At 42.3% G+C, this 14,514-nt stretch overlaps 1 protein-coding gene across 2 annotated transcripts in view; it reads left to right on the top strand.

Moving 5' to 3' along the window:
• The window catches only part of LOC139649467 (radixin), a 66,045-nt gene that overhangs the window by 15,927 nt on the left and 35,604 nt on the right, over window positions 1–14,514 (top strand). For both annotated transcript variants that reach the window (XM_071525878.1, XM_071525880.1), the window contains exon 2: window positions 346–446. In XM_071525878.1, the coding sequence (XP_071381979.1) occupies window positions 435–446 (12 nt within the window). In that variant the 5' untranslated portion in view covers window positions 346–434. The remainder of the gene's footprint in view (window positions 1–345; window positions 447–14,514) is intronic.

Raw genomic sequence — 14,514 nt, 5'->3', positions numbered from 1 at the left:
GCGAGGAGTCTGCCTGGGGAAACGCTTGAAATAGCTGTGCAGTCTCTCCCCGTCTGTTTATTTTTCTCTCTCCTTCTCTGTCTGCTCTCTCTGTTTTGTTTTGTCTTCATCTCTCTCTCTCTCTCTCTCTGACTCGCTCTGTCTCTCTCTTTCTCGTTCTCTTTCCCTCTTTTTACTCTGCTCTCCATATCCTGCCTTGCACTGTTTCCCTCCAGTCTATCTCAGCAGTGACAGAGGGATGTAGAGAGATACAGATGAGCCTGAGGAGTACTGTGCTGTATCTTATGTTTGTGTTTTTGGTTTGTTGACATCGGTGCGTTTGTTTTTGTTGTCCCTGTGTCCCAGGCGCTGGAGCCCCGCAGGGAGGCTGCGAGACGGAGGACGACTTCTTTTTGTTTTCTCGGCAGAAGGGGACGGGCGGAGAGTGGAGAAAGATGCCCAAACCGGTGAGTTTCTGCCACGCTGGAGACTGGTTGGTTTACAGTGTGTGTGCTCTGATGTGCATTTATAGCAATGCTGCGGCAACATGATCTCATAAAAAGTTGTGAAATGAGCACAAACTCTGAAATGTGGATTTACGTGCTGTGGACATGAATTGTGTGAAAATGATGTTCCTCCACCATGAACTGGATGCTGTGACAAAAACAGCTTAACATTGGCTAACGGTTAAGTTTATCCAACTAAAACAACTTGGTCAAGGTTTGGGAAAGGCTTTGGTCATAGGTAAATAAGAAAAACTTTCGCTAAAAATTAAATTTGTCTCCCAGTAGAAAGTTCCTTCATACAAGCTGGAAATTGAACTCCGATCTCCAACATTGAAGTCAAGCTCCTCCGCCGTGTTTGTTATCGCTATAGAAGATGGCTTGTAGAGATGCTGATATTGGTGAAGTTGCCCCGCTAATCTTTCTGATGTATACAGCAGCAGAGGGGACGTAATGTTGTGTTTTCACTGTTTGACAAGCCAATCAGTGTCTCAGCAGCATCTGTGGCCCCTGGTGCGTAGTTACATTTTTCTCGATGTGCACAATGTGTCTTTGGGCCCTTTGGCACTGGAACCCCCTTAAAGTATAAAATAAGCAAATTACGACTTTCTATGAGGAAAAATGCAATGGAATGGCTCTTCAACTTGGAATTCCATGTGCTGAAATGTAAAGTTGCACTTACTGTTGCTAACGTGCTATCTTGTGTCTTGTGTTCTTTTTCCTTGTGTTTTATTTTGTTTATTCACTGTATTGCATCATTTTGTTCTGTGATTGATTGTTGACTAGTCAGATCTAGGTAGGCTTGTCTTAGTGAAGCCCTTTGAGACATGTTTTTGTGATGAAGGGCTCTGTAAGCAAACCTCACTTGACTTGACTATGGCCACATCCACACTAATACGTTTTCGTTTTAAAACGCATAACTGTTGCTACATTTACGCCCAGCGTCCGCACTACTCCGGCGTTTTCGGACCCCTAAAACGGAGACTTTTGAAAACGCTGCTGACCCCGTTTTAGATCGAAAAACTAACTTTAGTCTGGACGGGCGGAAACGGAGACTTTTGAAAACGATGACGCAGATTCGTTCGCTTCCTGATTGGGTCTTATCAGTCACAACGTGTCCTTGACCGCTTTATACTCATGTGTTACTTTCAGTATCAGTTTCACCTCGTCGTGGGTCCAAGCAACGAAATCTCTGGTCGTACTTTTCGCTTGCTGTTCTTCCTCCGTAGTATTTTCTGCAACTAAGCAACCAACTGCAGAGTAGACAATCTGCTTCCTGTTTACACCGGCACACGCATGCCCAGTGTATGTGAATGGTCATGTGATATGCGTTTTCAGGCGTGTTAGTATGGCGGAGATTATTTCTTAAACGCTCGTGTGGACGGGGATCATTTTCAAAACGTATTAGTGTGGATGTAATCTATGGTTACTAGCTAGCTAACATTGTCAAGTATCATTAGCTGTTGCATGCATTTTACGTCAAATAGTACAAAGTCTAGAGAAACTTTTTTTTTGGGTCTGTGTAACGTTCAAGAATGAATTGTCCGCAGTACAAATGCAGGGTTGATGCAGGATAATGGCTGCTACTGGGATCAGGGACCTGACCTCTCTGACTGAGTCACTCCATACAATCAGTGTCCTTTCACTAACAATGTGCTGGGCAAACCCATGTGGGCGACGCAGGTCTACAACAATTGTTCAGCAGCAAAGATCATCAGCTCAGTTAAGACAGGTACAATAACTGTTGAGCTCAGCTGGAACAATGTCCTCTGTTTTGGCATCATTCAATAGTCCTCTAGAGATCAGAGTCTCTGGCTGGTTAGTGAATGAAAATGAATGAATGTACTGTAAATCCAGGATGGGTTTCAGGCACTGATAAGAAAGAGATAAGAAAGAAATAGAAATGAGACCCAGCCATTCTGATGGTGCTTGTCCCTGCTATATAGGTGGCATTTTGGGTATGTGAGTCCAGAACCAGCTCCATCAGTCAGAAGTAATATCATGAAGGAATACACCAAGTTGTTGGGAGTTTGTGATGAGAACACACACACCAAGATCATCCATGTGTCCGTGTAGATTGTAGGCTCCAGTGCTCTATGCTAACACTTTATCATACACTATGTTGAGTGATAGTAGCTCCATGCTAACACTTTATCATACACTGTGTTGAGAGATAGTAGCTCCATGCTAACACTTTAGCATACACTATGTTGAGTGATAGTAGCTCCATGCTAACACTTTAGCATACACTATGTTGAGTGATAGATGACTAGCGTTATTTGAAATGCGAAATTCTCAAGAAAATGAGGAGTCAATGATCTGCTGGGGACACGTGGATGATTTTGGTCTCCATGTTCTCATCACTTATCAGTAGGGCTGTCCCGAATACCTTTTTTTGGGATTCGGAGCTTCGGTAGTAATCAACAGCGAATATTCGAAGCTTCGGCCGGGGGGGGGTCGTGTTAAGAGTCACGCACCTTCAAACTGCTTGGCTTTCCATACACGGGTAACAGTTCACCCGACAAAGTTCACACATAGTCACAGTTCCTCCTCACAAAAACACAGCGCTGAAAACATACTTAACATACATAAAACTTAAATTAATAGCACAGGCTTTTATTTGCTTCAAACACTGAACTCAACCGGCCTATATTTGGGACAGGCGTCCATATGGGACAGGCCTTTAATTCCTTTCGCACAAGAGAGAGAGAGAGCGAGCGAGAGAGCGAGCGGTGGTCGAGCGAGCTAGAAAGTGAATGAAGAGAGGGAGCGGTGGTAGTGAGAAAGCTGCTGAATCAGAGAAATTAAACGTTATTTTTGCATGTTTCACAGCGGTTACGTTCTAAAGCACAGAGAGAGAGAGAGAGAGAGAGAGAGAGAGAGAGCCCCATATCAAAATACCGGTAGCCTACCATAGAAAGGATGAAAGCCGAAAAAAGATCAATGGAGAAATGTCTTGCTGCTGCTTCTCCTGAGTTTTGTTCAGCAAATTTGAAACTGACAGCTTGAATTTCAGGTCATACTTTTTTCTCTGTGCCGCCATGGCGATCAGCAAATGTAACGTTTGAGTGCAAGTAAAAAATAAAAAAACTGCTTCGCAGCGTCAATGGCAACCGGCTTCTAATTGAGACTGGCCTTTATTTGTCAAAACATGTAGCCACACCCGGCCAGTAAAAGGGACTCTGCGTTTCGCAAGAGCGGAAGTGTGACGTCACTATATAGACACCCAAGCAGTGATCATTACATATAAAATAACAATAAAAAAAAAACGAATATCCGAATCCCAAAATTGCAAACCGAATACCTACCCAACGAACAAATATCTGAATAGTCGAATATTCGGGTCCAGCCCTACTTATCAGATAGGTTAATCATAAGGACAATCTCCCAAAAACTCTGTATATTCTTTAACTTGATCTTAGCTTGCTTGGTCCACGATGGCTGCACACCAGTGAAAACTTGTGAGTTATTGTCTATAGCCGGAGTTTGAAGCATTGCTAAGCATTTGTTGCTGATACAACAAAACACAGAACCTCAGACTGGATGAAAGGTTTACATTGTAGCCAAACTGTTAATGGAGCAAAAGTGCAGCAGAAGTTGAGCAATAAAAAAAGTGGGACTTTACAAGGAGGAAATGCTACTGTGGAGGGAGAGATGAGGCTTTTCCATTTGAGAGGATTTGCAGCCTATTATGGAACACATGCATTCCCCTATTATGAATTTATAATACATGCACACACACACACACACACACGCACACAGCAGCACCTCAGGCCTCGCTACATGTGGTTAGTCACTCAAGCAAGAACCACAGCTGCATGTTAAAAAGCATCCAGGGAAACAGCACCTGTAACACACACACACACACACACACACACACACACACACACACACACACACACACACGCACACGCATGCACACACACACACAACTACAGAACAGCTGCAGACACACACACACATACTCATATGCAGTTGGGTGTTTGTATTTTTGTGTTTTGATGTAAACACACACACACACACACACACACACAGTCTTACTTATGTCACTTTTGGGGTATTTACATAGACTTATATTCATTTCCTGGAGACTTACCCTAACCATAACCATAACCATAACCACTACTTGCCTAAACCTAACCCTAACCCTAACCTAACCTTAACCACTGACCCAAAAATCTGCTTTTTACCAGTTGGGGACATACTGATTGGGGACTCAGCTTTTGTCCCCAATTGCACAAGCCGTCCCCAATCAACTGGTCTTAAGTCTGGTTTGTTTCCCTGAAAGTGACTTAAGTCATACCCACACACACACACACACACACATACACACAGAAAGACCAAACACAAAGAGAGCTTTCTGTCTCTATTTTTGGACTGAAGAACACTGATGTCTTTCATGCCTCTGACACAAACACAGCGGCTGTGTTTACACTGCGGCTTAAAGGACAGATTTGCTCCAACGGTCGTGAAGCTGTTTGTGCTTTTCATTTATTTTAATATTAGAAGCAGGATAGTCAGCTGCAGGAATGTTTCTGGTGAAAGAGCCCTTTTAAGGCTTGGAGTGGAAGGATGCCATGTTGATTTGATTATGGATTTTATGACATGAAGCTTTGAAATGTTGGATTCTGATAATAAGAGCCCCAGTTTTCTTCTTTTTGGGATTTTGTAGTGAGGAAATCAACTGAATGTGGTCTGATTCTACTTAGAAAAGCAGATGGCATGTAATGGTTACACAGAAAAGAATTGACTCTGTTGCACCATGAAATGAGCTTTCATCCAACCAGGAACAGTACTGAAAAATCCATCGCTAAATACCTTCAATACATTAAATTTTCTGCTAACCCTACACTACTATGTAAGAAGCAGTGTCCTATTCGCTTGTTTTACAGATTTTTTTTTATATATCTAAAAGTAAATGAGAAAACAATAACAGTGTGATGCAGAAAATTCACATTCAAAAATCCCCACCCACCGCTCCAATCATAACAACAAATGAGACAGTTTAAGGGCCTTATAGGTAGAACAGTGATAATAATAATTTATAAAATATAATAGTAACAATTCCCCACTTGCAATGAAAGAGACTAAATAGAAAATGAAAATAGACGAAAAAAGGAGGGTGTCTCTGGTATGTTGTTATGGAATTACTGTTTTACAGATTATTTCAAGGCATTTGTGCAGACAGAGGCAAGAGAAACGGAAAGAAGAGAGAGGAGATAAGATGGAATAAACTCAAACTCACAACACTCTGAGAACATGTTACACAACCTGACACTAATAATGAAATTCATTCTTTCCATTCACTATTTCAAGAGTAGTGTCTATTCAGCGGAAGCAGCCTGACTGAAAAACAGATTCAAAGGGATGAATGAAAAGTACAGACAGACAGACAGACTGGAAGGTGTTTTCAGTGTGGATCTACAGCCATCCATTCATCAATCTCAGTAATGGGGAATTAGGACAGGCACAATTCCTGGAAAGAGACTAGGGACATGTGATGGAAAAAAAAGTGGAGAGAGGGGGAGAGGGGGGGCGGGGAGTTGCTGTCATGTGAAGACTTTGTATCTCCAAAACCATCAGTCAGCTTTTCAGGAACTAAGAACAACAGGCTTGTTTTTAGACTGAACACAATGCATTTGAATTTATCCAATGGAGTTTTTGAAAAGGTTTCATAAACTCAACAGAGGAGCATGTAATCCTTCAACTGGAGATAAAACATGAAAATCACCAAAACTGGAGTTATAAGGTTTTCAGGTTTTTTTTGCCTGACTTTCATAGATTGTAAAATGACAATGTTCTCAGATTTTGAAAAGTTACATTTAGCAATATGGTTTCTGATGCCAAGAAAGTCATTGAACTGAATGACTATAGAGAGAGAACGTGAGAGAAAAGGAGTGAAGGGAGATAGGATGAAATGGATGGACAGATGGAGAGAGAAATAGTGACAGTTAGGGATGATAGTAAAGTAAAAGACAGATAAAAAAAAAGGGATAGAAAAGGATCGGGGAGAGACACACAGTCTGCTCGTCTGCCGGAGAAACGACACCCAGCCGCCTGCAGGGAAACTCCCACTCCGTCACATTATACTTTCACATTACGGCTAACATTCAGACCACACACACACACACACACACACACACACACACACCAGCCCATACACTGCACTGCGTCACAGCCACATCACATTTCCACATTCTCTGCTTGTTTTTTTGCCATGAAAGCACTTAAATGTCACTTTGGATTAAAAGCTGAAGCTAAGTGGGCCCTGCAGGCACGCTTAATAAATACATAGCCAGGGAACATGTGAGCTAGCTAGCCTCCATTAGCTTGTTTCACACAAAAGGATAACAAAAGATTAAGGGAGGTTAAGAAGAAGTGAACAATCACAAAGGTGAAGGAAGCGAACCCCCAAAACCCCTCGCAAAGGTTTCTGTTGTTGAGCTGCTGAAAAAAAGCTCTTTGTTGGCTCTATGAGGCGAGACAGAGGCTAGTTAGCCCAAGGCAGGCCATTAACAAAGTGAATTTGGTCTGGACCTTCACCCTCCCTGAGGCTGTGTTTTAATGGGGTGTGTGTGTGTGTGTGTGTGTTTGTGTGTGTGCTACATGTTGTACTAACACAGCATAGGTGTCCCCAGGTATTCGGCTCTTTCATGTGGTTCAAAGGGGTTTTGTACAGACGGGGTTTGTGTGTCAGAGGCCGACCAGAGGGGGGATGTTACCAGACAAACAGCAGCCGATCTGATCCAGTTAACAAGAGGAACAGCTACACTGTTAGCGTTTTCAGTTGCTAACAAGCATTGGTCAATGCTGAAGCCACTTTTTCAAAACTCTTCATATAGTCTGCATAACCAGCATGCATCTTGGCCAAACAGTTAATCTCACCTCCAAAACTCACTCAAACCACCAAAACACTTCATACATGTCAAAATAAGCTCGTTCCACCAAAACACTGGCAACAGTTCTCAGTCAGAAAGCATACACTGTCACTCATAACACACTGACCTAAAAACACTAACAACAGGGAGCATTACATAAATGATGAACTTTTATCTTTGAAGTTTGAATGATATAGATGACATAAATCACTATTTCATTATAGAATAAGAATAACACCTTTTCACTTTATTGACTGTACTAAAGTACATGTAACAAGAATGAATCAGAAATGCAGCAATTTACTTCAATATCCTTTATTTTTTCTCTATCTTTGCATATAGTAATTTACTTGTGAAAAATAAAAAGTTGAAACAAAACAAACAATTTCCTGAAATTCCACGGCTGTAATAATACAGTAATTACAAAAAAACCCATCAACAACATGTATAGTTTTGTCTGTTTGGTATTAAGACTAAAAGCTTTCAGCTGTGTTTGGAATGATTATTATTTCATTTTATTGTAAATATTCTGCTAAGATTTTCTATATATGCTAAGATATTTCTCTATATATATAGATCTATAATATGGTTACAGCAGAAATGCACGAAATTTGCCATCATTCTGTTTTGAATGTGTTTTTAACAGTTTTGAAAACAGTGTGTTAGCATTTGAAAAATGTGCTGCAAATATATAGTGTTTTGCAGCTGGTGGAGTATGAATGAGAAAAGAGTTCATGGATTTTGGAAAATGTGGTCATTGAATGCAATTTGTGTGAAAGCAATGAAAAATGACTCACAGTTTGGTCCACATACACTTCTGTCTCGCTGACTGTGTGAAGACTTTTGACAATGTGACTTCAGTTTTGACCGATGCATGTTAGCAATCGAAAAAAACGAATATTTTACTTTACATCTTTTGTTAGCAGATGGCCTGCGTTGGCCATACTGGGTTCACTGTGTCAGAGTGGAAACCAGCAGGGTAATGACATTTGATAGCTGCTTAGCTCCCTGTGGGGAAATTCACTTTTCACTTTGTCCCCTCCACAGACAGGTCAGAGGTCAGAGGTCAGCTGCAGGTCAGCCTCCTGCAGCTGGTAGGGATTCAGTGTTTTGCTCAGCGACACTTCAGCAGGCCGGATGCTAGCTTGTCAAACACAGCGACCTGAACACTGATCCTGTTGAATGGCAGTGTTCAGTGTCCTCACCGTGCTAGCCTGTGGTGGATAATTAGGAAGTGAATGATGGGCAGGTACACTGTTTTCACTCTTCGATTTTCCTTAAAGTCATAATCTGTGGCATTCTCATATAAATAAATGTCAGTTCTGCTCCTCTCTTTCGCTGATTTCTCTAACTCTTCTCCACTGTCTGTTCTAAACAGCTGGAGTCTGGTATGAAGTGATGCGTTTTACATTTCCGGTTTGTGTGGAATCAACAGAAGAAGAAGAACTGGGTAGTTAGCATGAGCAGCGATAGCCACCATGGCTGAATAGATGAAGAAAAGAGTGTGAGAGTGTGACTTATTTGTGCTACAGTAACTATGGGGAAGGAATCCTCTATATGCCATGAGTGTGTTTGCTGAAAGGGGGAGAAAAAAAGAAAGAAAGGAAGAGGAAAAAACAACGGGGAGGGAAAGGATAAAAAAAACAGCACTATTCCCTAAACATCGCCCCGGGTGTTTAACTGCTGTTGGAGAATCCTTTAAAAGAAGTATTGATTTCCCATATGTTTTGGTCAGCCCATTTATGTGTGTGTGTGTGTGTGTGTGTTTGTGTGTTTTCCCGACTACATAGTGTGTGTGTGTGTGTGAGCTTGCAGACATACATGCACTTGTTTTGTGTCTGTTTCACATCAGAAAGAACAAAAGAACAAAGAAGAAGTGTGTGCTTCTGAATGTGTGTGTGTGTGTGTGTTGGGGTTGAGAGATGTGAGCGAGCATGTTTATGTGTGTGTGTATTTTCCCGGCTACACAGTGTGAGTGTGTGTGCAGGCATCTGCGTTAGGATGTTTCACAACACAAAAATACACGTTTGGGCATGTGTGTGTTTATTTATATATCTGCCTGTTTGAGTAGATGTGTTTGACGGGCAGCTTGTGTGCACATACTGTGTTTTCATGAGAAAGTGTGTGTGTGTGTGTGTCAGGTCTGTTGATCAGGGTGTGAGATGCGGTGGGACGTCGTACATTATTGATTTATCGTTGCGTTTTGCACATGTCGCCCCTCCTGGTGATGCCGTCCCCGGGGGCCGAGTGAGTGTGTGTGTGTGTGTGGGGCAGGGGGGGCAGGGGGCTTTAAATATTTCAGAGGGCCATTTTCATTTATATAATGGGAATTATCCAAGTCACTAAATCTAATTAGAGGGCGGGTGTGAAGTTCAGCAGCCCTCTCCCTCTCCTCCGGTCCGGTCCTGCAGCTCCGTCTCTCTTTCTCTTTGTCGATTCTAAATTCAAATCAATGTGCTTTATTGGAATGTAATTTAAAAGCTGTATTGCCAAAGCATCAGGATAAAAAAAAAAATCGACATCTGGCGATAAAAGCGGCACTCAATACGATTTGTAGTTTGGCGATGCCGGTGGCAAGCTCACTGGTTTTAGCCTCCAGTTCCAATAAATCCTTTCCCCGCCACTTTATGTACAGAAACAGTTATAAATACGGCAACTGAACAGACGTAGCTGCAGCCAATATTCATACTGATAATATTGATTGATAGCGATCACAATTTTAGAATAAATAACTGGACAATATGAGAGATTCTTTACCTGTTTGTTAAAACAGAAGCCGTCTCTGCTGCTGCTTCAGTTCTGTTGCCTTGTTATGTTTTCGGTTCCGTTTGTTTGTTTGTTTGTTTGTCTGTTTGTCTGTTACCAGGATTATGGAAAAACTACCGGCCCGATTTTCATGAAATTTTGAGGAAGGGTGTAGCATGGGCCAAGGAAGATCTGACTCACGAACAAGCAATAATAGCAGGAACCTTGGCGGAGGTCTGCGCTGTCCAAGTGCCCTTCTAGTTGCACCTTATTTTATTGGTTTTATTGTTTTTTTTTCTGGATGAAGGCTGAAGGCGGAGCAGCGTCTGTCTTGCTGCTCTGCACCTCCTGCAATCCCAAACATCCTGCAGATCGCAGTGTAGTTCTCTTTCTTGTTTATCTGATGCATGAACCGCATCACTTCCTCTGCGCTGAGATTTCCCGCCACTGATGGAGTTCGAAGGAGCCAGACCCGGGAAACATTGAGGGGGTACTATCTGCAGTGGAAAACCAAGTGGTACTACCAAAAGCGAGTAGAGTCGAGGCGAGTTGAGCCGGTACCATGCGGTGGAAAAGCGGCTTTAGAGTGAAAATATGTCAATATTTTACATTGTTTATCTTAAGGCAAATTTCATTTTCCTGTGCGAATGTGTTGCAGGAAACACAGAGTTTGGGGAGTAATGAAGTAATGAAGTTTTTAATGAAATGAGGTCCACACATAATACGAGTCCCATGGGAATAGGGCTTTTGTCTCTCACACATACACAACAATGTAAACACTCACCCAGACCAGACTGCACATAATCCTCTCCCACCAAGTCTCTCCCATCTGCATTCAAAGAGATTTTATTCCAAAATGAGAGATCTCCACCATTTAATAAAAACTGACATAAAAACTGACCTAAAATGGATGCCTAGCATTTTTTAAACCCTTCATTTCCTCTTCCTCCTTTCATTGTCATTTTATTTATTTCTTCTTCTTTGTTTTTCACTACGGTTGCCTGCTATACTACTGTACACCTCTCGCTCCTCCACCCAGTGATGTAGCAATAAATCAAAATGTGGTGAAAAGAGGAACTCCAGTGGATGAACAGTAGATGAGTAACAGGATAGGAGGAGAGACGAGAGGATGAGAGAGGAGAGGAGATGAGAGGAGAAGAAGAAAGGAGAGGGGAGAGGAGAAGAGAAGAGAGGAGAGGGGAGGAGGAGAGAGGAGAGGAGAAAGTAGGAGAGAGGAGAGGAGAAGAGATGAGAGGAGAGGAGAGGAATGGACAGCCAGGCTGATTGAAAGTGACATGGAGGGAGAGAAGGAAGGGAACAGGAGAATAGAGAATAGGAAGTAGGAGAGGTGCTACAGAGTAGGGCTGGGCAATATATCAATATTATATCGATATCGTGATATGAGACTAGATATCGTCTTAGATTTTGGATATCGTAATATCGTGATATGGCATAAATGTTGTCTTTTCCTGGTTTTAAAGTCAGGATTTGAACTCACAACCTTCTGGTCACAAGTCCATGTCTCCAACCTGCAGGCTGTCCTGCCATTAAAGCCACAATATGTAACTTTTCTTCTTAAGGCAGGAGGTGCACTGTTAGTCCCGCCCACCTCCCCTTCCGCCGCAACACCTGTCAGTCATCTTGAGTGATAAATACTCATGTTGGGTCCCGGCCTGAACCAGAACTGTAAATGGAGGGAAAAGAGAGGTGAAGACAAAAGGGGAGAGGGAAAGAGGAGTGAAGCAGAGGAAAATGGAGGAGAAAGAGAAGAAAAGAGGAGTGAAGCACAGGTAAATAGAGGAGAAAGAGAAGAAAAGAAGAGGGAAGCAGAGGAAAATAGAAGAGAAAGAGAAGAAAAGAAGAGAGGAAAAGAGGTGAAGAGGGTGAAGCCCTGCAGTCTGGCCCTGTTGCCTCTAAAGCCTCCGTTAACCAGCTTAGCTACAAACAGCTGTGCTTTTAATTATGGCTGTCTGACTCACACACACACACACACACACACACACACACACACACACACACACACACACACAGGCAACAGGTGGGCTGTGTTGTGTGGGCGGCCTCTGCCTGTACACACTAGCCTGCTATTTAGCTGTCACTACTTGTTATGAACAACATGGAGGCAGAGGATCCTGGTAAACACCGAGCTGAACGCCTGCAGCTATCTCAATACAGGTTCAGAGGAATTTCAAGACATACAGCTGGAATCTGTAAACCACACTGTGATCATAACAGCTCAAATCATAATACATCTTATATCTCATTAAAGTAATAATATGCAAGTTTTTCATATAAATAATGTTCATCTTGTTCTAAACAGCCGGTGTCTGGTAGGAAAAAATCCTCTGCCGCACAGGAAGTGATGCGTTTTACATTTCCGGTTTGTTTGGAATCAACAGAAGAAGAAGAACTGGGTAGTTAGCATGAGCAGCGATAGCCACCATGGCTGAACAGACGAAGAAAAGAGAAACTCAAACTGCAGCAACAGAAAAAAGGAAAAAAGAAACAGATTTTCCATCTTTGCCTTCCAAAAATGAAAAGCACTCCAAGATGAGAAGGGATCAATGAGGAGCGATACAGATGTGGCTCCTTTTCCTTTGGACTAGTAGATTTTGCATCTGAAAGAATCTGACAGATTATCACTTATGCAGTCTGGCAAAAACAAGTTAATATGTGGATTAACTTCATAAAAAACAGGCTGGAGTGATTAAGTTTAATTTCAAGCACATGTACAGCAGCTGAACATCTACTGAGGAAAATCAAACCTGGTGAATGGAGTTTAGCGTTATTTAGCTTTATCCCAGCCTCCAGTAGCAGGAGGTTACCGAGTGAGTCATAGTGTTGATGGTTTTTGCAGCTCGGTAGCTTTGTAGCATCGTGCTCCCTCATTGTTGAAGGTGCCAGTAGGTTTTTAGCATCAGCTCACCATGCTGTGTGGAGGGAGTCAGTGGGTTGGAGTACGACAGCAGAGTAAACACAGCTTAGCGTTTTATGCCTTGAAGCTGGAGTCAACAGTCTGGTTTCACTATGTAGTCCAAACAGTTTCTAGAGACTTCTCATTATTTAAAACACTGAACGTCCCTCCAAACAAAATTTGTGGGATTCTGTTTCTGCTGCCAATCGAGACGATTTGCCTACTGGGGTTTAGTTTCAAACAAACCAAACAGCGCTTTTGATCCTCTTCCCTAAACATGATCTGCAGGATAAACCACCGAGCTCCAGAATGCATGAATGTGTGCAGGACGAGCCGAGCATCGCAGTCAGGGCAGGAAGCTTTTTGTCCAACTGACTTTTGGTCCAGCCCAAAATTCAGGTCTCTATTTTAATCAAAATAAATCTTTTAGAAGTTGAAGCATGCCCAAAACAAACATTGCAGCAATCTTGAACATAGAGGATTTGTTTTGGAGCGTGAACCATTTTTTCTTCTGTAATTATAAACATGAGTTATGAGTTTGCCCTGCAAGGCTCCACATGGCCCCACTGTGGAAAACTGGCTAATGTGTTTCTGTTATTGGCACAAGTAGTAGCTGTAGTAGTGGCATTAGTAGCAGTAGCAGTGGTAGAAGTAGTAGGAGTAATAGTAGAAGTAGCAGTAATAGTAGTAGGAGCAGTAGTAGTAGAAGTAGAAGGAAGTAAGTAAGTTTTTTACATTTAGAAAAGCTCAATAGTTTTGGTTTATGTATATCATATTCTAGTCAGAGAAGTGACATTTTGATCCTTTTTTTAAAACTCCTTTTGTCTTTATTTGATAGTTGACTGTGGAGACAGAAAGGAGACAGAGAGAGGGAGAGAGAGAGAGAGAGAGAGAGAGAGGGAGAGAGAGAGACTTACCCAACTAAGCCACCAGGACGCCCCGACTTTTTTGTTTTTTTATTGAAAATGAAACAAATCGACAGTTGCAGAACTACCTACAAGGCTCAACAAAGTGTCTCATTATTAACCAGTATATTTCTCTGGTAGACAGAACAGAACACTGCTAGCAGTCAGACTGAGGCTGCTGGACAGCGGGCAGCAGCGAGGCGCCGGCTCGCTCTAACTGTTAGTGATTAGCAGCTATCAGCTGGAAGACATCTTGCTCCCTCCATCTTTACTACTATATCTGTGTCCGACAGCACACACACACACACACACACACACACACACACACACACACACAGACACACACACTCACGCTCACACCAATGCAGACTTTGAAACAAAGTCTGCATTGGTGGTAAACCAAATCTATTTTTGCACACAGACACCACTGCAGACACCAAACCTGAAACAATCCCTCTAGCAGACTATTTTTGGACAGAAGGGGTTTCTCTGTTGCAGTACAAAGGAAATGGATATGCTTCACCTCTGTGTAAAGCTGCTGACTGTTTCCTTGTTGGGCCTGTTGTCACATTCTCCTTCAGCTACCATGT

Source organism: Centroberyx affinis, unplaced genomic scaffold (assembly GCF_046629955.1).
Source record: "Centroberyx affinis isolate AG114_WGS23_722 - 3 ecotype Tasmania unplaced genomic scaffold, CSIRO-AGI_Caff_v1 ptg001348l_1, whole genome shotgun sequence".
Classification (NCBI taxonomy): domain Eukaryota; kingdom Metazoa; phylum Chordata; class Actinopteri; order Beryciformes; family Berycidae; genus Centroberyx; species Centroberyx affinis.
Note: the sequence above shows the minus strand (reverse complement) of the source record. Positions and strands in the feature narration are given on the sequence as shown.